At 43.9% G+C, this 27,554-nt stretch overlaps 2 protein-coding genes across 2 annotated transcripts; both read left to right on the top strand.

The window, feature by feature from the left end:
* Positions 1 to 1,420: 1,420 nt before the first annotated feature.
* DSN1 (DSN1 component of MIS12 kinetochore complex) lies at positions 1,421 to 13,123 on the top strand. Its single transcript, XM_055003700.1, has 10 exons — positions 1,421 to 1,493; positions 3,445 to 3,798; positions 5,627 to 5,700; positions 6,679 to 6,751; positions 7,891 to 7,978; positions 8,323 to 8,382; positions 9,010 to 9,081; positions 9,900 to 10,047; positions 11,127 to 11,214; positions 12,819 to 13,123. Exons 1-10 carry the CDS (start codon positions 1,469 to 1,471, stop codon positions 12,899 to 12,901), a joined length of 1,065 nt encoding a protein of 354 aa, XP_054859675.1. The 5' UTR covers positions 1,421 to 1,468; the 3' UTR covers positions 12,902 to 13,123.
* Positions 13,124 to 15,932: 2,809 nt separating this feature from the next.
* On the top strand, positions 15,933 to 24,129 carry LOC129346626 (zinc finger protein ZFP2-like). Its single transcript, XM_055003977.1, has 6 exons — positions 15,933 to 16,000; positions 16,910 to 17,416; positions 17,590 to 17,701; positions 18,906 to 18,988; positions 19,223 to 19,349; positions 20,522 to 24,129. Exons 2-6 carry the CDS (start codon positions 17,006 to 17,008, stop codon positions 21,823 to 21,825), a joined length of 2,037 nt encoding a protein of 678 aa, XP_054859952.1. The 5' UTR covers positions 15,933 to 16,000; positions 16,910 to 17,005; the 3' UTR covers positions 21,826 to 24,129.
* The last annotated feature ends 3,425 nt before the right edge of the window (positions 24,130 to 27,554 follow it).

Raw genomic sequence — 27,554 nt, 5'->3', positions numbered from 1 at the left:
TGTATTTTCCATACAAGCTCAGTATCTTGCAGTATATTGGAAGCGTGGATTTGTCACAGTCTAAACAGATCAGATTCTCTACAAAATGAGCAGCAGATATAGCTTGTTAATGTTGATGAAAATTCTAGGTTTCATTCTTAAAAACAAAATGCAAGTTCTTTTGATTCATGAAAGTTTGCCTAAATTACTGAACCATATGCTTCCCAGAAGTTACAAAAAAAAAGGTGGGTTCCTGATGTATTTTGGAAATCTGATATAGTTCCCAGCTCTTAAACTCCCTTTTTTTGTTGCTTTTGGTCATGTTACTTGCTAGTCTATGTGCCTGTAAAAGCGTCACACTTTTATTTTAGCGCTTTAAATGCCAACCAGCCAAACTACATTTCCCAGCAGGCTCAGGCTATGGTGGCCTTTTTAGTATCTCGTTGCCATAAAAGGACAACGAAAGCGACAGCGACCTCTGCTGGCCGGGGGGAGGTTTCGAGTTCCTCGTGAGCGCAGACCGGAACTATAGAGATTGAAAAGGGCTAGAGAGGCAATTCATTCATTGGTCGGAGGAGGGGACTTTTGGGGCAGGGTGAAAGCGGCTGCATTTCATAGGCACGATGCTAGGCTGGTAGTCCTGGTAAACTTGCAGCAGGAGTAAAGGATTGTGGCATCTTAAATGTGAACAAGGTTTTATTCCAGTCTTAAATTTTTGGAGGCTCAAGCCCAGTTCATCAGATGGAGGGCAAGCGGGGGCTTCCTTAGAGCTGAGCTGTGCAGAGGAGCACGTCCGGGGCCGGGGGTTTAAGAGGGGTAGGTGGAGGGCCTGTTGATTTTGCTGCTCTTCTGGAATCATTTGCCAGTTTCGTGTGCCCCAAAATAGCCTTCAATGAGAGCCTGCTTTGCCACAAACACTCTAGATCCTAGCTGGGGTATGTAAATGCTTGTATTTGTAGATCCAGAGGAGTTAGCCTTGTTAGTCTGTAGTTGCAAGAGTCCAGTAGCACCTTTAAGACTAACCAACTTTATTGTAGCATAAGCTTTCGAGAACCACAGCTCTCTGCACCAGATGCATAAACTTTCAAGAACCACAGCTCTTTTCGTCAGATGCATGCATCGGACAAAAACTGTGGTTCTCAAAAGCTTATGCTACAATAAAGTTGGTTAGTCTTAAAGGAGCTACTGGACACTTTACTGATTTATAGCGACTCCTGCTGGGATTTTTCAGGCCGAAAGACTAACAGGTGGCTTGACATTGCCTGTCTCTGCAACCCTCATTGCAGGTCACCCATCCAATTTCTAACCAAAGCCGACCCTGCTTAGCTTCCCAGATCTGACCAGAGCAGGCTCGCCCGGCGCGCGCGAATAGGAACGCCCCCGTTTCCCTAGTTACGCGCGAGCGGTTTCAGAGGGGCGGGCTAGAAGGAAGGGCGTTTAGGGCGCCTGCGCGGGGGCGCGCTGGCTTAAATCGAGCCGAAGCCGCGAAATGGAAGCCGAGCAGCTGCGTGCGGGTGAGTGAGCGGGAGGGAGAGGCCGAATTCGACAACGGCCCAACGGCCGCGTCAAGCGTTCCCGAGCTCTTGCTGGAGCGGCGGTTGGTGCTTGTACTGAAGGGGCCTTGGCTGAGGAAAGCCCCCCCCGCCCCGCCCTGTCTTCTGGGGCAGTCTGCTTGAAGCCTGTGGGTTGCCAACCTCCAGGGGAGGGGGGCTAGAGATCTCCCGGGATTGCATCTGATTTCCAGATTACAGAGGTCAGCTCCCCTGGAGAAAAGGGCTGCTTTGGAGGGGGGACTCGATGGCATTATATCCCACTGGCCAGACCCTGCCCTCCCCAGCTTCCACCCCCAAATCTTCAGGAATTTCCCCAAAACCCCATCTTCCTCAAACTGCGCCTTCTCCAGCCTCCCCCCAGATTCCCAGGAATTTCCCCCAAATCCCCATTCTTTTCCTCAAACCTCGCCCTTCTCAGCGCCCCCCCCCCGATTTCCAGGAATTTCCACGAACTCCCATCTTATTCCCCAAACCTCCCCCTCCCCAGCCTCCCCCTAATATCCAGAAATTTCTCCAAACCCCCATCTTTCCCCCCAAACCTCTCCCTCCCCAAATTTCCAGGAATGTCTCAACCTCCCATCATCTTCTCCAAGCCCTTGCCCTTCCAGCCCCCTCCAAATTTCTAGGAATTTCTCCAAACCCCCATCTTCTTCCCCAAACCTTGCCTCCCCCAAGCTCCCCCCCCAAATCTCCAGGAATTTTCCAAACCCCCCCCCCCCCCCATCTTCCCCAACAGTAAATCCATCACTCCAAATTTTAAGTAATTTGCTTGTCACATTTCCCCCATGCACAAGCTGCCTATAACTGTACTGTGGTAAGCCTGACTTCAACCTTTACATTTTTTCCAAGGGGTCCTCCCAGGTTGAGTTTTTGCATATCATTTAGCTGTTTAATCCACAGCTTCTTTTGAAGGGGGAAAAGGTAGAAATCCTATTCATATTGAAGTGGCAGTCCAATGTGTTTGAGGCTTGAATAAGGACAATTGAGCCTGCGTGTATAGCGAAGTGCAGGTCCGGGGGTACAAATACCCTGCCCTATAATGGTGAAAAATGAGTCACTCAAGGTGAAAGTGGTAGTTTAAAGGGACTGATGGGACTGGCTATGCACATTTTAAAACAAGCATTTAAAACAGAAGCTTAGGGCTAATTTCAAATAAATGCTCATAGGATTAGAAGCAGAAGGTATTCAGGGTTCGGCAAATAAGGACAAGGTAACTGGAAAGAAAACATGCAAAGTAACTCGTCGCCAAACCTGCTGAAAATCTTGTGACAGAAATAATGTTTTCAAACAGGCAGGGAGATTCACTGTGCTGCTTTTTTGGTAGAAGCATAAAAGTTTTCCTCTGTGTGTCTGATATCAAGTTGAGGAGGTTTGAAATCTCTGTAGCACCCCATGAAAAATAACCATTTTTGTTTAGCTCTCGGAGAAAGGAGTTGGGCCTTGAAGGTGGAGCACATGTTTTTGAAGCATTAGGTAACAGAATTATTATGCTGAGAAGTGTTTTGCGTGAATAACACGGGCATAGTTCTGTTGTCACCAACAGGAGCATTAAATAAAAAGATTAATGAAGAACAGCTTAATTCTCAACCAAGTTATGCCAGTTTGCTTAGCAGTGGAACGGCAGCACCAGGGGGGGGGAAATTAAGAAAATATAATTTTGTCATTGTCACCCCATATCTTTGTTTCACTGTCAAAATGACCTTCATATTAGATTATACAATATACCTTTTGTTGTTGGACATACTGAGACCTTTTTTAGCAGTATATTTATATTATCATCTTGCCTGCTGTGCCCATCTGTTGGGGACTTTTAAAAGAAACACCTTTATTATTCCACTAGACTCCTGAGTCTGTAAGTTGATTTGTTTGTGTTGATTATCAGCTTCGAGCAGTATTTCCCCCTTTATTTCAGAGAATCCTCCCAGCCAGGAGAAAATGGAAATTGCATGTTTTCCCAATTCAGAGGGAATGGCTAGTTCCGGATGTGATGCTCAGGATGACACAAGGACCAGTCCCTCTGCGTCTAGCAAGAAAAAACAATCTAGAAATCCCAGTCCCAAGAAGGTTGATGACTGTTGCCCCAGCCCTAAGAGACCATCCCCTCAGAGACTGAATCCGGAAGTCGGGAAGGCTTCTACTTCATTGAATGTTTCTTTGGGGCAGCTCCCTAGCCCACGAGTCTCACGTCCGTCCTTGAGTCGTCGCAGTGTGAAACTGGATACTAATCGCCGGAAGTCTCTGCCGCCTCTACATGCAGATGTTACCGGTAGGTTTCCCAACACAACTTTATGATTAAGCTAGGTAGGAACTGGTAGGCGAAACTCTCCAGTTCCAAATCCTAAATGAACTATGCCTGAATATATGTTGCTGTAAAACATGCTCATAAAGGACCTTCCATCAAAAAGGACCAAAGTAGAGTATCTTTATATGAGAAATGTGTTTGAACATCTCCCATTTTTGGCTGTGCCTTTACTGGCTTAACTTGAATAGCTCTCTACTACCTGTACTGAAGGCTGGGATCAATGGGATAGTGTGTATTCTCATGAAAAGTTCATTTCAGACATTGAAACAGGCCTCTCTATCTGCACTTCCTGGGATATGTGATGAGAATGTGTGCTGTCAGAGTAGTTCCTTTAGTCTTTAAGAAGTTGTAAATGAGCTCTCCTTCCCTTCTCCAGCTTAAAAAGACTTAATTAAAGCAAACTTTGGGAGCCACTGAACTAGAATACAGTTAATCAGCAAAGGAAAGGTTATTTACCAGGATAGACTGTAGATCTTTGAGCTAGAGCAGGTTTCTCCAACATGGTGCCCGTGGGCACCATGGCACCTGTGAACACCTTTCTGGGCACTGCCAGTTTTTTTTTTTTTTTAGAAAGTGTGTGGGGCTTTTGCTCAGCATGGCTTCTAAGTGATCACTGGTGATCTGATTGGCTGTGCAGATTTTTAAAAAGTTGCTTCATCAGCAGCTGTCATCACAATACAAGGATCTCAACTGCGTGACTGAAGATAGGCTGCATAAGCAAGACAGTATTTTTGAACAATGAGTTCATTTTAAAAGGCATCTTGCTAATCAGAGCTTCTCTGTTTAGCAACTACTAGAAACAAGCCTGGCCTTGTTGATCATTTCCCCAGAAGAATAGCTTTGAACAATGTCTGGTGTAAATGCTGCTGGTGTTTTCCTCTGTCCAAAAAACTGAAGCTAATGTAGGTAATACCTGCACATAGATGATTAGCTTTACTTGGGAGCTGGAAATGGCAAGCTGTTTTTCTGGCATAAGGTCCACTTGCATAGCTGCATTGCAGTATCCATAAAGCAGGCCCCTGTCTAGCATAATGCCAGTGTAGGATAACGTTAGAGTGAAAACAATTCAAATCTAGTGGAAATTTTCCAGGGCCAACTTCCCTTTAATCCCGATAATGTCATTGATCTGTCTCTGGTAGGGACAAAGCTCTTGGGGTAGAAACAGTATAAATATTGTATTGTTGAAGGCTTTCACGGCTGGAGAACGATGGTTGTTGTGGGTTTTCCGGGCTGTATTGCCGTGGTCTTGGCATTGTAGTTCCTGACGTTTCGCCAGCAGCTGTGGCTGGCATCTTCAGAGGTGTAGCACCAAAAGACAGAGATCTCTCAGTGTCACAGTGTGGAAAAGATGTTGGCAGGTAATTTATATCTACTCAGGAAGGTGGGGTTGGGCTGAGTCATCCTTCTCCACACCGTGACACTGAGAGATCTCTGTCTTTTGGTGCTACACCTCTGAGGATGCCAGCCACAGCTGCTGGCGAAACGTCAGGAACTACAATGCCAAGACCACGGCAATACAGCCCGGAAAACCCACAACAACCAGTATAAATATTACTCAAAATCAGCAGTAAACAGCGTGACAATATCGTGGAACCTTTCAGGTACCTACAATGCTGCAGCTGATATAGATCGGGAACGTTTTTTAGAAGGACAAAACTAGTTAGCCACCAGTTATCCTTTGGAAAGGTGACCATCAGCTTAATGTACCCCCCTGGAAATACTTCTAAACTAGGCAGTTAAAATATCCATTGAGTAGTCCAGGAATTCAAGTAGTGTTTTGCTTGATTTTCAGAACTGAGTAAAGCAATCGGCCTGGACTTGCCAGAAAAGGACAGGATGGCGCAGCTTCTCCTTTCCAGTTTTCAGGTAAGATTGGCAAGCCTAAGACGCTCTCTCTGTTTTAGCCTCTCTGATCTTTAATGATTATATTCTGCTGCACACGTTTGTGTAAAATTACACAACGTATGCGCGGCTTCAGTGGTGTGTGCTGTTTTAGTACAGAGTTCAGTTGTCCTTTAAGTTGAAGGGTGACTAATAAATGCAGCCCTTCAGAATCTGCTTCTGTTCGTTCCTCACTTCCCTGACATGTTTCACATCTATTTAGACACAAAATTAGTTGACTAAACTCCTCTAAACCGGTAAAGAGAATCCAAATTTACAAACAGTTTTAAAAAAGTAGACAAGACATCCTGAATTGATGTCCACCAGGTCAGTCCAGTTGGCTGTGGCCGTGGGCTGTAATCCAAAAACAGCCCCTGGGCTCTGGCTCCTCAGTTTGCACCCTTGGCCACACCCAGGCTACAAATACCTACAGCAGGAGAGAGAAAAAACACTCAGATGTTTCAAGCTGGCAGTCCCCTTCTTACAATTCCCCCTCCTGCTGAAGCTGGGTCCCTCAAATCAACGGATAAGGCCTTTGGACCATCCAGAGGTAGGAGAACTTTACACAGATTGACTTTTATAAGATTCTTTTTGGAAGGAAATCCTTTGGGGTTTTGTATGCAGTACTTCAGCTACAGTCCATGACTGTAAATTGCTACATGGCACCAATTTCATTTAAAGGTCTCCCCACCGGAGAAGGGGTCATCTTATGTACCTTCGGGCCCCCAGACCATTGTCTGGTATGATCCTTGAGAATACATGCATTGGTCATCCTGGTGCAAGCTACCATGGTGAGAAGTGTGTGGTCATCTTTAGCTTGCAGGTCCTTTCTTCTGCTCTTCGATACCTTCCTGTTCCTTTCGAATTGCTCTAACAATCATACATCTTGTCTATGTTGGCGACATTGGAACAAGCATAAAAACTGCACACTCCTAAATATGTCTTCCCCTTCTCTCCACCCAGTATGCTGCCCAGAAGTTTAAGGATTCCTTAAAGCATTCTGAAGGGTTTAATCCTGAAACCTTTGAACGGAAAGGTAGGTCTTTTGTGTTCTGCTTAGCAGAAAGGCTGTCTAGACAGCTGTTTTAGACAGCTGTCTAAAAATTCTTCATGTTGATGATTTCGCCTGTCCAGTCCATTTGGAGAACGTGCATCGGCCATTCCTTCCAGCATAACAGTGCCTTGTTTTAATCTTGTGTTCTTAAATTCTTCATCATCTCTTCTGGTTTAATGACTGAGAAAGCAAAGTCACCCGTGAAGGCCTTGCCAAAGAGAATTTGAACAGACTTTTCCAAGTAGTGTCTCACTCTCTTTAAAGGAAACCCTATGCAGGGCTTCCATGTTTAAAATTATGTAGCAGGTGTCATCCTCTCAACCTTCCAGAAATGCTTTCCATGTGAAGCTGTTTATCAAGGATCTCCTTAGACTCTGCCATGGAATCCCTTACACATTAGAGAGTGATTTAAGCCATATTCTAGGGTTCATACTTGGTTAATGAAGAGGTCTAGTATTGTCTATTCAGGCAGTGGATTTCCAAGATTGATCTCTCTGGTGTTGCTGCTAGTGGAACTTAGCACCGTTTGCATGCAAAACATGGGCTTTTACCTCAATGGCAACTTTAAGTGGGCTCTGAGTATCCCTTAGAATATACCTGTTGCATCCATGCGGTCCTGTGTTGCAAGAGAAAATAGGTAGAGTTGGACAGTTTCTTTAAAGGAAACTTGCCTGCCTTTGCTCACCTTACTGGAACATAACTTGGAAGCAAACGGTTTAATCAGTGTGAGCTGACGTGACACACAAGCCAAAGCAAATAGCCTGAAATTCCTTTTTCCTGACCTACTCTTCCACCTTATCTTTCCACTTCCCATGAGGAAAAGGGAGAATGTTTTCAGTGACATCCCCTCCATCCTGCTGCATATGTCCACTTCGCCCCACTGCCACTGCCTCCCAAAGCAGAAGGGGGCATGGCATTAAGACCATCAGCTCCAGCATCCTGTTTCGCAAGAGGCCAACCAACTGCCCCGTAAGGGCAACCAACAGATCATAGCAGTCAAGACCTCCCCTTTGACGTCGCCTCCTATTATGCCTATTCAAAAGTCAACGTTTGCTTCTATGAGCACCGCTTCGTGCCGCTTGGAATCCAGTTCTCTTTTTTGTCTTTTTCTCCACTTTCAGTGAAGGAGATTGGCGAAGACCTGAGATTCTGCACTAAGAGGTTGGACCTAGATGGAACTCTTCAAAAATGCTTTGAAGAATCGGAAGGGTAATGGCCGCTTCCCGTTGGTCACTCTAGTCAGTTGATAGTTAAAACAGTCTCAACACTCAAGTCATGCTTATTGGAAGTCTTGCCTTTCTGACTTCCACTTCTTCCAATGGTATGAACACAGTTAAGAGTGTCCTTTCTCCTTGGTACCAGTGAACGGTCTGAAAGTTGACCCTGATGCTATAGAAGCGAAGTGGTTGGGAGTGAACCTGCTCGGGTTCTGGATGCGGAGACCGTGTAAGGGGCCTTCTAAAGTGGGCAGGACAGAGCGTGGAGCATACACTGATGCTGTCACGATTTTCTCTGCCACGTTGCTGTGACCATTTAAGCTTTCTGTGTTTTAGCGACTCGTCAGATCCTGCTTTAAATGAATCACTGATGACCTTGAGGGAGAACATAGCCAGGTAAGAGCGAGCATGAGCCACTGGCTGGTGTTTGCAAAATTATGCAGCCTTGCCCTGTAGAACTGCAGATATTTAGTCCTAGCCTACCGAGATGTATTGTTTTGAATGCTAGTATTTATATTCAGTCATAAAGTCATGCTGTTTATGTACGCTGAAGGGAATGTCAATGCTGACTTACTTTAGCAGTGCTTATTCCCAGTGTAAACATAGCTTTGCCAGTGTCCGCCAGGTTGGAAATGGGCCATGCCCTTGTGATGTGAAATCTGTCTTCTCTCGCCTTTCAGCATTAGCCTAGGTAGTATTGCCTTGATGATTTTAGTGGCATCACTGATGAGTGATAGGAGTTAAGGAAAAGGGAGAAGGACACAGGCGAGAGCCTGTGGGAGAAATTAAGGAAAAGGGAGAAGGACACAGGCGAGAGTTAAATAGAAACCTTCTGACACTAAAAGCCGCCTTGTGTGTCTCTCTTAGAGCAAAACCATACTTTAACAATAGCTATTTTGAAGCCTGGTTAAGAAAATCATAGACAATCCTCCATACGTTGCTCGTGTAAACCAGCCTTGGTTCTAGGTTAACGTTGTATAGTCTGCCATGCCTAGAAACTGGTCTTTTGCCTTCATTCTACAGGCTCTCTGAAGAGGACCAAGCTTGGGATAGATTGCTCTGGTCTTACCAAAGAAATGCTGAGGAAATATCAAGGTTAGATTGTTCACCTTTCCCATTTTGAGGCATGCTAACTGAAGATACAGTATCAGAGCATAAAACAGCGCTGTTGAAGTAATTCAGAAGTTGTAACCTGAACAGCTTGTGAATTTCTTTTCCCGTAGGAGACTAGTGCTTTGGCAGCTGTTCACCCTTATACGAGAGAAATTGTTAATGTTTCTTTAAAACAAATTTGAGGAGTTTTGATATCTTATAATATGTTATGTTTGAATGGTTTGTTCATTTCAGTCATGAGTGTTGTAGATTAGGAGTATGCATTGGTATGTCTGTATATCTTCCAAGTTTAATTACATATACAAATCAAGTTTATCATCTAAACTTTGACACTATTGCGTATTTTCTTTTGGTTTAGAAAATTGCCATATAAATGTGATAACCTTATGCTGTTTCCCATTCATTCGCTATATATAATGTGTAAAAGTAAATCACTTGTGTAGATTTGATTTATTCCTCATCTGGTATATGAGGTGTATAGGAGTGAAGGAAGCCCTATTCGCTTGGCATTAGCTGCTCATCAGCAGCATGGGGGTGGTGATTCTAATGCCTTATGGGTTGGTTGATGAGGATCACTGAGATAATAATGTATGGGAAGCTCACTGGACACTCAGATCTAGGGGCAAGTCACTTGGGGTACCCACAATGCATCTTGCTCCCAACCAGTGGCAGTGTGGGAGAAAGGGATTTGTGTGGCTTGTTATCACCTCCCAGATCCATGCCGCTGCTGCAGGGGTCCCCCATCCAAGATGAGCTCTATAGACTGGCAGCTTTTGAAATGTGTGCCTTTTGTCTTCAAGCCAACTGCAGCAGTGCAAACTGAAGCCAGTGCCGGAGGAGCCCATTAGCTACGTTGGATCATCGCAGGCCCACGTGCTCCAAACCAAACCAGACTACCAGAAAATACTGGACTCTCAAGGAGATCTGTTTGACTCCATGGAGCTAGTGGTAAGTAACGGTGGCTTAAATAAGATCCAGCTCGGCCACTCTTCCCTAGCCTTCCAAGGTCATTTGCGTATGTGGGCTGATTGGGGCTCACAACATTCCACAACTCATTCCCCACTCAGAGACCATTGGAACATAGAGGTCATTTGCGTATGTGGCCTGATTGGTCCTCATCCCCCCACATTCTAAACAGTATGCAGTTGCTATTGGAAGTCATTGAACAGGTGGCACTGTGAGGCAGAATCACGTCTTTGGAGAGATGAACAAAATTCAGATCCAGTAGCACATTCAAAACCAGCAAAATTTTATTTTATTTATTTATTTGCTTAAATTTATAGTCCGCCTTCCCCAACCAAGTGGGCTCAGGGGATAGGTTTTCGTGAGGCGAAGCTCACTTCATAAGATGGAGAGATTTTTAACAAGGGTTATGGTTGCTGCCTTCAGATGATTGCACGCAGTATTTTGTATGGAGCAGCACTTCCATTGCAGTTTATTTTTATTATTTTATAAATTTGTAGCCTGCTCTTCCTGCAAAGTAGTAGCTTTGAAGGGCTTTGCTTTCCTGTTGCTGCCTTTAGCCATGTATATTGCTTGCTAAAGGGAGGGCAGTCAGTCATCTGTGAGCGGCAGATATTACAAGGCATGGTCAAATGTTTGCAGAATTCATGGTGCATTCAAAAGCATCTAGGGGATAAGAGCCAGGTTCCACAAAGCAAGTAGCTGTTGACTGAGTTTCCTCCCATTGACTGACTGCCTAGTCCCCCTCAATGTTGCCGCTGTGTGAAATATTAGTGTCTGACCCCGTCCCTGAAGTCTTTGTGCATGCCAGAGTATGCAGTATGTATACGAGTCTACAAAAACGGCTGTCTACCACTACAGTCAAAATGTATTATATGCTTTAAAAGACTTGCCAACTGGGAGTTGTTCTTAGATAGCGCTCAGTCAGAATGAAGGCAAGCGATACGCTGGAGTTGGCTACCTAGAGAAAAGATGGCTTCAGAATTGATTCCTGTTGCTGAGTATTTCTGGTGGGATTGCCTCAGTGTTGGCTTTTTATCTGAAAATGTTTTGCCTTTCCTCAGCTGGATGAAATTCATCAGGCTGTAAATGTTTTTCAAGCCTTCATGGAGGACAATACGCGGCATCTCCAGAAGTTATCGGAGCAACTTGGTGAGCATTTTTATGACCGAGGGGGGAAAGGTTACCTCATAATCAAGTGAGTGCAAAGCACAGCTTTAGACAGCAGAACAAATCCTAAAATACATTCCTAACTTTTCTCCCTGTATTAACATGCATGACGTTCCTCCAGGGCCTAGAGATAAAAATAACTGTGCATGTGAAAGTTGTGGGAATATTTCCAAATGTATCTGTGTTACAAGCAATCCAGTGATTTCCCAGATACATTGGATACGATCTCCCTTTGTCACTGAGACAGATTATTGCAGTGTTTGATAATTATGTAAATATCAGTATAATGCATCCAGTAAACAACGCAGTTGCAGGAGGGGGGCCCAGGTTCTCCACGCCCTCATCCTCGGTGGTTGTTCCCTTGGTGCTAGAGCGAAACCTTCTTGCATCAAATACTTGCAGCCTTCCAAGTTGATCCTTCCTTGGTAATTCCCACTGACTGGGGTACCCTGTCTTCCTTTTGCATTCTCTGACTTTTGTAGCTAGTAGCCCCTGGACTTCGGCTCAGATTGCGTATGTCGTAAATTATTCAGTACAGCTTGCAGTATCATAGTGCTATCTTGCTGCAGATTTCACAGTTATTAGCCCACATATTTTTTTCCCCTCGATAATGTAATTTTTCCCCTTGATAATGTAATTTGTATTTTCCCCACTTCCTTTATATTTCCTTTTTGCTCCTACTCGGTTTTCTTGGGTTGAGGTTGCTTAAGAAATTGTTGGTTTCATGGGCTGGGTTTTGTTTTGAATATTATCTTGAACAGAAGTCACCTTGAGATCATTGGGCTGAGAGTGTACAGTACAAATACTTTGAATTAGTCCACGTGTCTGAACAAATTGTTTTTCCAGCTTTACAGGAGTTTCCCTTCCTGGTTGCTTGTTTATGAGAGCTGCTGTAGCAGAATGGTTAAGTGGTTGGGTTGCGAATTAGCACTCTGTTGGTTCGACTCCCGTTCCTGCCATGAGCTCAGCAGGTGGCCTTGGGTAAGCCACTCCTCTCAGCCCCAGCTCCCCAGCTGTATTGTTGGGATAATAAATAACACTGACTTTGTTCACCACTCTGAATGTGGTATTAATCTATCCAGAAGGGTGGTATATGAGCACACTATTATTGTTGCTGTTACTGTTATTTTGCTAGATTAACAACACAACCAAATGATGATGATGTAATTGAGGCCACTGCTTTTCTGCCCTTTATTAATGGAGGCATTCAAGATACAGGAGAGCAAAGAGATTATCCTCCTGCTATGTTCAGTGCTGGAAAGATATGGGCTACTCTATCGGTCAGTTCTAGGCCCTAACTAGAATGGGATAATGAGGTCTAGAGACAAATTGTTCTGGAATGGACCCAAAGGGGTTCTGTGCTTACAAAGCATGTAGTGGTGGGGAGGGTCCCAGCTCAGTCCTTGAAGAATGCTGTCTTGTTTGATTATTAGGTTTCTCAACATGGCAGGTGTTCTTCCACACAGGTGGAAGGTTGTAGATGAATGAGTTTGCTTATAAATGTTGTATCTGTTCTCTGCTTGTTTTCCATTAAGCAGGAAGGTGTGTGGGGATAAGTAATGTTTTTTTTTTATCTCCTCTTTCAGGAGCAAGGACTTTCCAGGGATTGGAAAACTCACCAGCCCGGAAAATACTCATGCTTCCCCAGAGTCAGCTACCTGCACCTTAAGCTTCCACGGGGAAATTGGCAGCTGTGTTCCTAATGGACTTGTGAATCCGTTTCTACTGTGTGTGTGTTCCTCTTCTGCCAGACTTGATCTAAATTTCTGGGGCGGTGGCATTCTTGCCTCACATCTGAATGATGGTGGATATATGAACACTTTCTGTACTAGGGGCCAAATCCTTGCCTGTCAGTACTTTAATTAAAGAGAAATGCCTCTTCCTAATTTCACCCATTGCAGTGTTCAGTGAAATACATCGCTCTATCCTATGAGGTACATAGCAGTTCTTCCATTCAGTCTTGATTACGTAGGAGGAAGATGGCCCTTGGTTATACCTTTTCTTGAGGTTACCTTTCAGTACTAGTTCCTACTATAAACTTGATAAACAGCAATAACCTATCATATTCCACCTTGAATGCTTGGCAGTGGGTGTAGATCACTGCTATTGGCACATGTGGTCTGTATGTGTCTTTTGAGTGAGCCTGCTTTCCAAAACCGGTCTTAGAATCCTCCAAAATAGCCAAGTATAAGAGAGAAACTCCCATTGTCTGACTCCTGTCCTTGCGGGCACTGGGGCCATAGGGTTCAGGATTTGTGTAGGAGGGAATATGCCCCAAATCTGGACTCGCCACTTTTTTTTAAAAGATCTTTTTGTTATAGACTGACTCTAGTGCCAAGGAATGAAGATGGCAAGTAGGCATTTCGTAGTATAATTGGAGAAAGTTTGAGAGGAATCAAAGCACAAGGAGTCCGTAACATTTAAGTGCACTCTGTACAAAAATATTAAGGAGCCTTCCAAGAAGTTGTGTTCCCTGTGATTTTTATAGCAGGCTCTTTCAAATGTGTGATTTTTGGTTGCCATTTAAAAACTTGCAGCAAGTTTAGCTCAATTTGGACTGCATTTGTTTGCTGATATTTTCCATTGCATTTTCCAGTCACAGAAACCAGCCAGCGAAGTTGCTTGGTAGTTTCCAACAGATGATGGGGTTGGGAGGGAACTACATATACTTTGCAGCAAATGGAAAACTTGCATGTCGCTCTGGATTTCTGTCTGATACTACACACTGGCAGGCCCTTGAATGTGAATTCACATGGATACATTCATGGATCTTTGGGCTTTTAAGCAGCGAGAACAGCTCAGACCCTTGGACCCAGGAGCGAGCAGCTATGGTGGCTAAGAAGATCTGCAACAAATCTAATCACACACAGCTTAGATCCTGGTTGAAGGCCTGTGCTATCTTAGCAGTGGTGGCAAAGAAATCTCTTCTACCCCTGTGGTACTTGAATGCAGTGGAGCTGTAAGGAAAATGGGGCTTTGACAAACTGCTGCTCCAATGTGATAAAAAAACCCCTATATGTGTGTGTTTTGTGTGCTTTCAAATCACATCCAATTTACAGCAACCCTATGAATCAACAACCTTCCAAACATCCTATTATTAACAGCCTTGCTTGTAGCCTGGATGCTGGATGCTGTGGCTTCATTTATTGAATCAAACCATCTAATTTTGGGTCTTCCGCTCTTCGTACTGCCACCTTTCCTAACAGATACCACAATTAGTTAAATAGAAAAGAGTCCAGTAGCACCTTAAAGACTAACCAACTTTACTGTAGCATAAGCTTTCGAGAACCGCAGTTCGCTTCGTCACAATTAGTTAAAGTGGTTAGCACATACAGCGGTGGGGACAGCTATAAACATTCTTGGATGATAGAGATGGATAAAGAACATTGTTTCAAGACTGAAATAACCTTCATCCCCCTACGAAAAAATCTAGCTCATTTTTCTAGACATCTGTGTGGCCTTCTGTACCATGGTATTGTAGAGTGATTGCATTGGAAACCATTTTTAAAATATCCTCTCATTCTAGTGTTATATTTCGTGTTGATTACCCATGGATTAGTTTGTGTTGCAACATATGTCAGATACGGCCTTGGTTTTCTCAGTGTTGTACACCCTTAGGAATAATTTACTAAGGCTGGAAGACGAAGCAGGATGGCTTCTCTGTTGCAGATATATCAAAAACAAGATACCTACTACCTTCATAGAACAAGGTTGATGGAAAACGAGCCTTTGGCTGCCGGCCCTAGCATAACCTTGCAAAGCTGTTGCAGAAACGGCAGTTAGGAGGCTAGTTTAGAAATTCATAAATGAGAAGCGAGGAAAAAAGAAAGCTGTAGCATAGAGGTTAAGTGGCTGGGCTACAAATCAGCGCTCTGCTGGTTCGATTCTCACTACTGCCATGAGCTCTGCAGGTGGCCTTGGGTAAGCCACTCCACTCAGCCCTAGCTCACCTGATGTAGTGTGGGGATAATAACACGGACATGTTCACTGCTCCGAGTGTGGCACTAATCTCCCAGTAGGGCAGTATATAAGCATGTTGCTTATGTCATTGACTCCTATGCATGCACCTGCAACTAAAGTTGTTTACAGAAATGTCCTGATTGTACTAATGGTGCACTACGTTATCGGCCTTGAGTCTCAGAAAGAGTCCAGTAGCACCTTTAAGACTGACCAACTTTACTGTAGCGTAAGCCTTCAAGAACCACAGTTCTCTTCATCAGATGCAACTGACAAGGAGAGCTGTGGCTCTCGAAAGCTTACGCTGCAATAAAGTTGGTTAGTCTCAAAGGTGCTGCTGGACTCTACTGTTTTGCTACTGCAGACTAATGCGGCTAACTCCTCTGGATCCTTTGGATCCTCTGGAGAAAGGCGGACTATTAAAATGGCATAAATATTATGAATGGGAAGTTGTTTAAGGTTAGGGCGCTGCCTACGGGCAAGAAAAGATTTCCCTCCTGATGCTCGAGAGAGAAGAGTAGCATTGTTTAGTATGGGCTGCAAGGCACTGAGGATGCGTTGAAGTTGGTTGGGTAGGAGCCGGTCTGTCTCCATCCGCAAAGCCTGCCCCCTGATCCTGCAGAGCGCTTCCCGGGGAGAGATTCCATCTAGGGGTTAAATGCAGAGAGCCTTCTTTTCCTAGAGCGGCAGCGAGGGAGGCGGTGTCGTGAGGTCACTTCCTGTCCAAGCCCACCCCGCCCCCACCTCGCCTCCGCGCCGTGGGAAAATGGCCTCTGGCTTTCCCACGCCGGCTCCGACCCTCTGAGTCGCGGTGAGTTAAGATCGTCTTTGGGCGAAGGGGAGTCTCAAGGGGGAGAAGGAAGGCCCGGGGCAGCGGGCGGGGACCAAAGCTCCGGCGCTGGCCTGCCCAGATGCTGCTGCGGGGCGATTGCAGAGCCGCACCGGGGCGATCCTCTGATTTAACACTAATACCTTCCCTGGGAAATGGCTGCAGCTGCAGGGATGGGGAAGAAGTAGGTCTGCCAGTTCGGGGTTGGGAAATTCCTGGAGATTTGAGGGGGGGGGACGACCCCTGCAGGGCATGGCACCATATAGCCCACCCCACAAAACAGTCATTTTCTCCAAGGGCTGGAGAACTGTTGCAGTTCTGGGAGATCTCCAGGCCCCAGCTGGAGGTTGGCAACCCTTGGAAGATAGGTGGTGGTAGAGGGTAGTCTATGCTTCCAACAGGGCCCCCGGGAGGGCCAAAAATAATCCATGGCTTCCTGAGAGGTGGAGGCAGGTTGGGGAGCGGGAGATTGGGAGATCGGCTCCTCCGCCTTTTCAGTCTGGCCCCAGTAGGCCCTTCCTTCCTTCCTTCCTTCTGAGGCCCCCAAACATTGCAGCTCAGTCCATTGCTCTTCTGAGGCAGGGGGGTTAGAGCAGCCGCCCCCTTTTCTCCTTCTCTTTTTCCCACTGGTGGTGACAGTATAGAAATGAAGATCAGAAACGAGGGAGCCCTTGCTCCCTGGGTTTGAGCACCCCTTATGCTAAGGTGCGTTCCATCTCTAACTCCCACGAACTGTCATTCATTTGACAAATGACATGTCATTTTCCAGCGACTCAGGACTGTTAGATAGCTTGGGGTGGGGGCTGGACAGATTCATGGGAAATGCCTGAAGGGCGCCTCCGTGCTTTCCTGTCTGGAAGCTGCTCACAAAAGACCTTGTTGCCTTCGCAGGGCTTAAGAGCGCTACCCAGTTGCCGGTCCTGGCCTTCTGCAGCAGACTAAGGTGATCTATCAACTGGGTCGGCGGCTGATTTGAACAGGGCAGGCATGGAAAAGCAAGACTCAGCTGGCTTGGAAGCGGGAAAAGGGCCTCATGTCATCTACCCTGGGGAGAACGAGGAATTCCAGGAAAGATCTGCCCCAAAGATGCTTAGCGTGGACATGTCCGGTTCAGGTGCGGAGTGCCAGCGCTTCAGGCGCTTGCATTACCAGGAAGTGGACGGGCCCCGAGAGGTTTGCAGCCGACTCCACCACCTTTGCCACCGGTGGCTGAAGCCAGAAAGTCACACCAAGAAGGAGATGTTGGACCTAGTGCTCCTGGAGCAGTTCCTGGCTGTCCTGCCCCCGGAGATGGAGAGCTGGGTCAGGGGATGTGGGCCCGAGACCAGTTCCCAGGCGGTGGCCCTGGCAGAGGGATTCCTCCTGAGCCAGGCAGAGGCCAAGAAACAGGAAGAGCAGGTGAGGGTCTTTCATTCCGAGATGAGCAGGCTATGAAAAAGACGGTGCTAAAAATTCTCCTAGTTCCCAACTTTAACAGGAAATCATCCAAGAAATATCCCCATCTGCCTCTGACATTTGCCTTCTTAAATCCTTTCCTAATTCCTCTCCATAAACTTTGTCTGCTGTTTCAGGGGACACCAGAAGGGGCTTTCCCCAAGGCAGAGAGGGCTCCATCAGACCCCAAGCAGAAGTCACTCTTCGGGGGGATACCACAAGAACGTGGTGGAGGTGCTCCCTCATGGGGTAAGACCAGTTTTCGCCTTGATCTCCCTCTTGAAAATAAGCCCGGAATCTTCAACGTGCTTTTATATTTCCATGAAAGGTTCTCTGGAGAAGATGTTGGTTTCCCACTTCTGTTGCGGTTTCAAAACGTTTAAAATAAACAAGCAAAGAAAGGGAGGGGCCCACAAACTCAACTTAAACGAACAGTAGATACTACAAAGGTCACGTTAAAAACCTATAAAGTATATTTAAAACAAGTGTTTATTATACAGTGTACACAGTCTCAAATTAAAAACATAGGGCCTGAACAGTAGGCTGCACAGGCATGCTTAAAATACGTATAAGGTACTCCAAATACAGTTGATGATACAGTCAAATGACCAACACTAAACCAGACCATATGTGTTTCGGCCCCAAGGCCTTCCTCAGTGGTCATGCAATTTTTGTAATAAGCAAGCAAGCCCACACATCCGGAAACCAATATGTAAAAACATTCCTGATGTTCTTTTAAATATATATATATATATATATAATGCCGGCAACAGCTACACTGTAATTTTTTTAAAAAAAAGAATTTTACCTCTTATAATGCGTGGTATAATACAGATTATTGCAGCATAGGGACTGCACTCATACAGAGCTCTTCACTTGGTGTTATAATCTAGGAAGCAAAAATTACAAATGAACTAAGAGTGCAATTCTAAGAAGAGTTACTCCATCAATTCCAATGGGCTTAGACTGGAGCAACTCTTCTTAGGATTGCCCTGTAAATATTGCAAGTATTAGAATTATGGTCCACCAATTAAACCCTGTTGTGAATACCAGCAGTTGCTGGCATTGGATAGTTTTCAGCAAGAAGCAGGACTTTTTAGGTGGTGGCTCCAGAATTATGTCTCCTGCTGCAGCTTCAGATAAATTTCTCCCTTCCAACTGTGTGTATATGAAACAGCATCTCTTTTGTAAAACAAATTAATAACTGAATGTCAGTTCGAAAAGGGGTTCCGGCAGTTTGTATGCCTCACGTTTGCAGTTATGGTGGAGTTTTTGCCACTGCTTTGGTAGTTTTGTTTCCACCTGGGGACAGAAGCGGCATGACCTTAATGAACAAGGAGGTACAAGTGGGAGAAAATGACGGGGCTCTAAAGGTGAAGTTCAGCCCCTGGATTCTGACTAGGCAATGAACAGCAGGATAAGTATCTTTCACCCTTTCCTCTGTCCCTCACAGATATTGAAAGGACGTTGCCTGGTTCTTGTAGGCCTCCCCCTCCCTGTGGAAGAGCGAAAGCATCGTCCGTGCAGCCAGATAAGGTAGGGAAGGGAGCTTAGGGGAGAAGGGCTTAGAAGACCCTCAGTCCCCCTGTCCTTTTCTCAGCTCCTTGCAGCTGAAGGAGTCTTTGCTTCTGTCAAATCCTGGAAGGATTTAGACATCACTGAAGAAGCTTTGGATCCTACGCAAGGGCTCCCAACCACCTGACCTTCCCTCTCTGATTAGACTGTTATGTTCATTTTCTAAGACATGCAACTATTTCCTTCCTCTTTCAGGGTCTGGTGAGCTTTGAGGATGTGGCCGTGTACTTCTCAGAGGAGGAGTGGGCTTTGCTGGATCCGGGCCAGAGGGCTCTGCACGGGGAAGTCATGGAGGAGAACGGCAGGACTCTGGCCTCTCTGGGTATGGCTCCCTCTTTGCCTTTGGTTGACAAATACTGGAAGCAGGGATTTCTGCTATGGTGCATTTACAATTTATTAATTTGCAACATTTATATCCCACCTTTTGCCCAGTTGGGTTTACTGTGGTAGCTATAAATTATAAAGACTATATGTGTGTGTGTGTGTGTGTGTGTCTGTCTGTCTGTCTATGTGTGTATATATACACACACACACATGTATGTATACACGTACATACATATATATGTGTGTGCGCGTATGTGTATATGTGTATAATAACAGCAACAACATTCAATTTATATACCGACCTTCAGGACGACTTAACACCCACTCAGAGCGGTTTACAAAGTATGTTGTTATTATCCCCACAACAACACTGTGGGGTGGGTGGGGCTGAGAGAGCTCTGAGAGAGCTGTGACTGACCCAAGGATATCCAGCTGGCTTCGAGTGGAGGCGTGGAGGAATCAAACCTAGTTCTCCAGATTAGAGTCCCGCGCTCTTAACCACTATACCAAACTGGTATATAACAAAAACATAGTATTAGCAAGGATCCAAAATGGGGTTGAAGAATTGCTGAAACAGAACATAATCAGTTCTGGGACTTACATTAAACAAATGAAGCACAACTAGTATATAGGAGTACATATTTAAAGCAACAGATAATATGTAAGGCAACATGATGGTGAAATCTATGGTTCCTAACTCTTTAGCAAAACATCTGGGACCCCTTTCCTACAATACTGCCCTCTTAGCTGAGAAAAGGGCCTTTTTGAATAATTCAGTTTTGTATTATTTGTGTGTGTGTGTATAGATAGATAGACAGACAGACATGGAATTTTTACTGGAGACAGAGAGAGAGAGAATGTGACAGACGTGTATCACTAGCGAGGGAGTTCCATAATTTTGACATCATGATTGAAAGAACCTCTCCTGAATTGCCACCTGTGTAACCTTAGAAGGCAGAGGCACCAAAAACAGGGCCTTGGGTGATCTTAGAGGTCAGGAAGGTTCAAATAGGAATTGGCAGTTCTTCGACTATGCTGGTTCCAAGTCGTATGGCACTTTAAAGGTCAGTGCCAGAGTGGGTTTCAGTTGTGAGGCTGCAAATTCAAAAATAGGTTTCTTCGCTGATGGAAAATTTCTTCCTCGTTTGGTTTTTCTCTTTATTCCAACAGAGGAGGAGAGCAAGAGAGGAGGGGAATGGCAGAAACAGACAATGGAAGACAGAGCTCAAGAGAGGAAGAGATCCGTTGCTTCTAAAAGTTCTCCTTTTCATGGGATAGTGGTTCAAAAAGAAAGACAAAGAGGTAAATCAAGCCTTGATGCCCATCAAAGAATGAAACATGGGAAGAATGTACTGAAATTCTCAGAGTGTGAAAAGAGCATCAGTCAGAACTCCAACCTTACTTCCCATCACAGCATCCACACAGAGGACAAACCATACAAATGTTCAGAATGTGGGAAGAGCTTTTCTGACTGTTCAAGCCTTACTTCCCATTATAGAATCCACACAGGGGAGAAACCATACAAATGCTCAGAATGTGGGAAAAGCTTTAGTTACCATACAGGCTTTACTTACCATCAAAGAATCCACACAGGGGACAAACCATACAAATGTTTAGTATGTGGAAAACGCTTTCCTGACTGTTCAAGCCTTAATTCCCATCGTAGAATCCACACAAGAGACAAACCATACAAATGTTCAGAATGTGGGAAGAGCTTTAGATATCGTCCAGGCCTCACTTACCATCAAAAGATCCACACAGGGGAGAAACCATACAAATGTTCAGAGTGCGGAAAGAGCTTTACTGTCCGTCAAAGCCTTACATCTCATCAAAGAATCCACACAGGAGAGAGACCATACAAATGCTCAGAGTGTGGAAAGAGCTTTACTGTCTCTTCAAAACTTGCTTCCCATCAAAGAATCCACACAGCGGAGAAACCATACAAATGTTCAGACTGTGGAAAGAGCTTTAGGCATCGTTCAGGCCTCACTTACCATCAAAGAATCCACACAGGAGAAAAACCATATTTATGTTCAGAGTGTGGAAAGAGCTTTACTCTCCGTCAAAGCCTTACTGCCCATCAAAGAATCCACACAGGGGAAAAACCGTATAAATGCTCAGAGTGTGGAAAGTGCTTTACTGTCCGTCAAAGCCTTACTGCCCATCAAAAAATCCACACGGGGGAAAAACCATATAAATGCTCAGAGTGTGGAAAGTGCTTTACTGTCCGTTCAAGGCTAACTTCCCATCATAGAATCCACACAGGGGACAAACCATACAACTGCTTAGAGTGTGGAAAGAGTTTTATTGTCCCTTCAAAACTTGCTTTCCATCAAAGAATCCACACAAAGGTCAAACCATACAAATGTTCAGAATGTGGAAAGTGCTTTAGTGAGTGTTCAAGTCTCATTTACCATCACAGAATCCACACGGGACAATTCATACAAATGCTTAGAATGTGGGAAGAGCTTTAGCTACCATTCAAGCCTTACTTCCCATCAAAGAATGCACATGGGAGAAACCATATAAATGCTCAGAGTTTGGAAAGAGGTTCAGTTTGAGCTCACATAGGCAGGAAACCGTATCAGTGCTCATAAAACGAAAAGAGCTTCAGTCAGAGTGCATACCTTACTTCTGAGAGAATCCAAATCTGGGACAAAATATATCTATGATAACACTGCAGAAAGAACTTCAGGAAGGGCTCACAACTTCCCATCAGAGAATCCACAGCCTAGCACTTGCTCATCGCTTCCTGCCCTCCCTCTCAGACACAGAGAAATGTGGCCTTTTAGACCCTGTGAGGTCTGCTTCTCTGAGATGCTGGGAGTCTTGGCATGTTCTAGGATTTGGCTAGAATCCAGGTTTGTTTACAATTCATATCAGGGGAGGCTGAGGAAATCAGTGTCACTTTATCGTATCCAGACGAGCTTTCAGGTGGCTTTCATGGCCCCATCTGGCTGCAGCTTGGCTCCTGGCCTCAGCTTTGTGTTGGCTTGTGGTGCTGTATGTTTGTGTCTACAACAACAAAGAAGCTGTTCAGGCAAATTGTTCCCCTGAGTGGAAGGGAGAGCAGAAGAGAAAACCTGAAGAACTCAGCATGCCAGAGAAAATGAGAGTAGACACTGCAGCTGGAGACAAAGAAGAGTCGCTCCTCCCACCCAGCAACATAAAAGCTAGATGAGAGGTTTCATGGTTCCTGCTGTGAAGACTCGGTCCACATTTGCTTTCATTAATCTGTTTGAGAACGACTGACATTGTTTTAAAAATGAAGCCTCTCGACTTTACTGTAGACATTGGAGTGGGCAAGGCGAAGAGTAATCATTCGACAGCGACTGAAATAAGTGCGACTCTTTCTTTGTTCCTCTAGAACGTTTTTGCACTTGACTTTAACTGCATCTAATCACTGGTCATGGGCTTACTGAAGAAACACTTTTCGTTTGTTTCCCTTTGTGCACTTTGATCTTACATACCTGAAACCTGTTTTGAACTATACTTATCGAAGACTTCATTGACTCAGAAGTTATACTGCTTTTACAGTTTCCTTATTTGTATTGTTTATAAGGTATAGTAATGGTTTATAGATGATAACCTTGAATAGTTTGTAGGTTAAGTAGATAAACAATAGATATAGTTATATAGCATAGTAAAGACATGTTTAAGTAAGGCTTCAAATGCCAAAGGGGAGGGGGCTGTACCTTTTGAAGAAGAGCTGGTGACCTCCCGTGAGTAACAATTCAGAATGTTGGGAACCTGTCTGTAAATGAATTTCAAAGATTAGAGAAACATATCCTTCAAAGCCAGATGATTCTAGGACTGAGATACATAATAAGATAGATGTCCTGGATAAGAAGTTACCATTAAACAAAAAGAAAACTGCTGAGATTCTAAAGGATGTACAAGAAATGAGAGATTAGATCAGCACTAACAGGAGTAGAAAAAAGGTAGCAATACTAGAATTGGCTAACAAAGCTAATAGTTTATAAAGGGAGAAAATAATAGAATTAGAGGATAAAATAGAGAGTGCAGGACTTGTTTTAAAATAAGAGGACTAAAGGAAAAAATTGCATGGGATAACTTAAAACAATATTGCTAGGGCCTTTCTATAGGTATCTTTGGATACCTGAGAGTTTCAGGTGATGAAATAATTCAGGTTAATTCCAGAATAACAAGGCAACATGAGGTATGCAGAGACATCATCGTAACCCTTGGTAATATTAAAATCCGTTATGCTATCCTGAATATTTTATAGAATGACCCATTAAAAATAGGTTGTGAAACCATACAGGCTTTCCCTGATATCTCTCTATTAACCCTACAAAAAAGATGAGATTTGAGATTGTTTACTGATCAGCTAAGGCATTGTGTATAGATGGGGGACTCTAGGCTTCACATTAAATTTAGAGGGAAGTCATATTCAGTTAGGACAATACAGAAATGAAAGGGGTTTATTAAATAACTATTGAACATACATTATTGTGAGGAAACATAAGGTAAATTTTAAGATTTAGATAGCGGGAGGCCCTTTTCAGGTATCAAGTTATAGGTAGACAAGTTGGAATTAGATAGTTAAGACCGATAGGAATTAAGTAAAGAATAGCTTGGAATCAGTATTGAGAATGACTAACTTAGAATTCAAAATTATCTCTCTCAATGTGAATGGTGGTGTCTACGAACCTTGCAAGAGATGTAAAATTTTTTATAAATTTCTTAGAAAAAATGCAGATATTGTACTCTTGCAGGACTTGCATATTAAAAACTCACAAGCCAAAATCCTTGAATGTGCTTATCATGACTCCTTTTCTATCATGTGGTTAATTTTTTTGTCTTAAAGCATTTTGTTATTTCACCCTTTGAGTAGATAATGCTGCCACCAGGAATTCAGTTCCAGTCTGGTTAATTTAATTTTTCCCTGAATAATGTGACCAAGCATTATGTTCCTTCATGGGAATATGTAGCCTGAGGATAAGACTGGGGTATATAGAAATCACATATATGTCTGGGGTGAACAAAAAAAAATAGTAAAACTTTATTAGTACATGAAGCTTATCGGTTTCAGGTTGTTGGATCATTTTTCTTCAGAAATTAAAACTGGATATGCTATTCTTCTGACTTAGGTGTCATACTTCACCTTCACCTTATCATTCTCCCGTAATACTCTGGCAATATCAAGATATATTAAGTGCTCCTGCAGGGCTTTTTTTCAGCGGGAACGCGGTGGAACGGAATTCCGACGCCGCTTAAAAATGGTCACATGGCCGGTGGCCCCGCCCCTGAACTCCAGTCAGAGGGGAGTTTAGATTGCCCTCCGTGCCGCTCAGTGGTGCAGAGGGCAATCTAAACTTCCTTCTGTCTGGAGATCGGGGTGGGGCCACCGGCCATGTGACCATTTTCACCGAGGGCGATTTAAACTTTAAAAAACTCCCCTCTTGTTCCAGCTGACCCGAAGTGACATCATTGTGCGGTCTTAAGTTCCACCACTGAGTTCCACCGCCTCTTTTCCCAGAAAAAAAGCCCTGTGCTCCTGTATATATTCCAGAACTAAATTTATTAGAATGGCAAAAGATTTGTAATGATTTCATCTGGCAAAGCTCTGTTTTGGTAGGAGAATGATTTCATGCACATTGATTCTATCAAAAAGTGAAAGCTGTAGCGATTCCCAGAGAGATATAATATCTTTAATTTTCCCCAGGCTTGGTTTTGTCAAAAAATGGTATCACTCACTGGGATATGAGGTAGGCAACAGAATTTAGAAATTTTTCATGTTTACAGATCTATCCTCATCCAGTCTGGTTTGCCGGGATAAGATGCTGCATCACCGACACCTCTCCACCTGTCGGTTGGTAAGAACATACAATAGCCTCAGTAACTGGGGATCTTCACACTGACTTGATACATACGTAGTAGAATTGTCTTAGGGCAACTAAATATTGGAAGATGGTGGCCATAATGTTATTGAGGGGGAATGGATAAGAACATTCAAATTACACCGGAATTATTTTAATTATGTACCAACAATTCCTAAGAAATAGAAGGTAAATAGCATTGTATGCCGTAACAGTGGTCAGAATAACCTTTACCAAGACACTTTAAAAAAAACACCCTCAAGGAGAGCCTTTCTAGACAAAATTATGGAGTATCATTTGCTTGTAAGACTCGCAGCCTTGCAAAAAGCCACGATGTGAAAGATACTGATCTTATTTTGCAAGAGGTGGTAATGCACAATCTAAATTTTCTTGCAGTATCCTCGGATTAAGAAAAACAAATTCTTCTCTCGTTACTTTAGCTGACTCTTCTAATATTATGTTAAGAAAGACTTTTAATAGTGCTCATTTTCAAACTGCCATCTGAGTATTTACAGGGATGATTTCAAAGAATACCAGTGGGAAAATGCCTCAGCTCTTATTCAGATGGAAGATACTGTACACTGTGTTCTACATTCCTCCTATGGGTCCATACAAAACTGTTGAATCAACTTCTTAAACGTTTTTCTGGTTCAGATGAGGAATGTATTAATTTTTTATTGGCTTGATGCTATCCCTTTTGTTACTTTCAAAGTGGCTACTTTTATCTTTTTATCAATAAATATAAGGAAGAAATTAGTATCTGCTAATTCTGTAAGAATCCTAGCTAAATTGTAATTCCATGTTATCTCATGGTTTTTGCATTTATTTCTCACCATCTCAGTTTTAAACTTTTTAAGATTTATCCTTTTACATAAAAACCTTTTAATCCTTTTGTTGTGGCACACTGTTATATATTGGCGTATATGCTGGAATGTTATGGCCTGTGGCTACAACAATAACAATTAACTGTAACTAACTGGCATGGAACAATCCATGTGAATTTTGATAATCCAGACACAACTTGAGTTGGTTAGCATACGAATTCATTGACAGGAGAGCTTTAATTGTAATAGTAATGGCAGTGTCTTAGATATTAGCAAATAATACTTTTTTAAAGAGGAGGTACTTTCCTTTCTCTTTAATATAGCATATCCCATATATATATTCTGGTGTGTGTATTGCCTTTCTTTTCCCTGTAATATAGCAATAAAAAAATAAAGCATTATGTGACCCACGTCCAGCTCTTTATTTCTCTCTCTGAATTCTTAAACAACTGGGAGAAACAGTCAGAGCTGCTCTCTTTCCCAGGTTGCTCATGGTCCCTTAAAGCTATCCATGAAAGCCTTGGAAAATTCCAATTTGGAGATATTTATTTGGGTGCTTTCTTACAGCTTTTCTCAGTGTGGACTCAAGAAGCAGCTTAGGATATGAGTAAAACAGTCACGAACCATCAAAGTCTACTTGTCATGTACAGAAGGAGATCAGTTGGTAAAAGCTCTGCCTTCAGTGAAAACAGTTGGTCCCCAAGTTTCGGTGAGACTGTGTGGTTAGTGTCAGACTAAGATCTGGGAGAACCAGGTTCAAATCCCCGCTCTGCCTATTTAAATCTGGATTTTAATATATTTCTTTTTGTATGTTTGGTCTAAAGACCGCAACAATAAATTAATGAACGAATGAATCCTAGGGTTGCCAGCTCCAAGCTAGGAAATTTAGGGGGTGGGAGGGCTGAAACCTGGAGAAGGCAGGGTTTGGGGAGGGAAAGGATCTCGGCATGATAAAATTTCATAGAATCCAACCCCCCAAAGTAGCCATTTTCTCCAGGAGAACTGATCTCCCTGGCCTGGAGATCAGTTGTAATTCCAGGAGATCTCCAGCCACCACCTGGAGTCTGGCAACCTCTACTGTGGAAGCTTGCTGGGTGACGTACACACAACCTAGCCTACTTCACAGGGTTGTTGTGAGGATTATTTATTTCACTTATAGTCCACCTTTCTCACTGAGACTCAAGGTAGATTACATAGTAGTACCATCAGCAGCAAGGACATTTCCATACAATATCAAGGAGAAGGGAAGAATGTTGTTGTTTGGGTCCCCACTGGGAAGAAAAGTGGGGTATAAATGAAGTAAATCAGTAAATAAATCCAGAAGTGGCAAGAAATGAAATTAAACAGGGGGCACCTTCAAAGTTTGCACTAACTTACCCAGGCGCATGCGCACCTTACTCCTGAGCGTCAACTTGCCATTGGCCCGGCTGTCCGCTTCTGGAGACAAAGGAGGCAGCCAATCGGACGGCTTGCCTTGTTGACGTCACACGCGAGGGCGCCTAACAGCGGCTTTCGGGGGCGGGGCTTGGCGTCCCG

The sequence above is a fragment of the Eublepharis macularius genome, chromosome 19 (assembly GCF_028583425.1).
Source record: "Eublepharis macularius isolate TG4126 chromosome 19, MPM_Emac_v1.0, whole genome shotgun sequence".
NCBI lineage: Eukaryota > Metazoa > Chordata > Lepidosauria > Squamata > Eublepharidae > Eublepharis > Eublepharis macularius.
The sequence above is the reverse complement of the archived record's forward strand: the minus strand, read 5'-3'. Positions and strand labels throughout refer to the sequence as shown.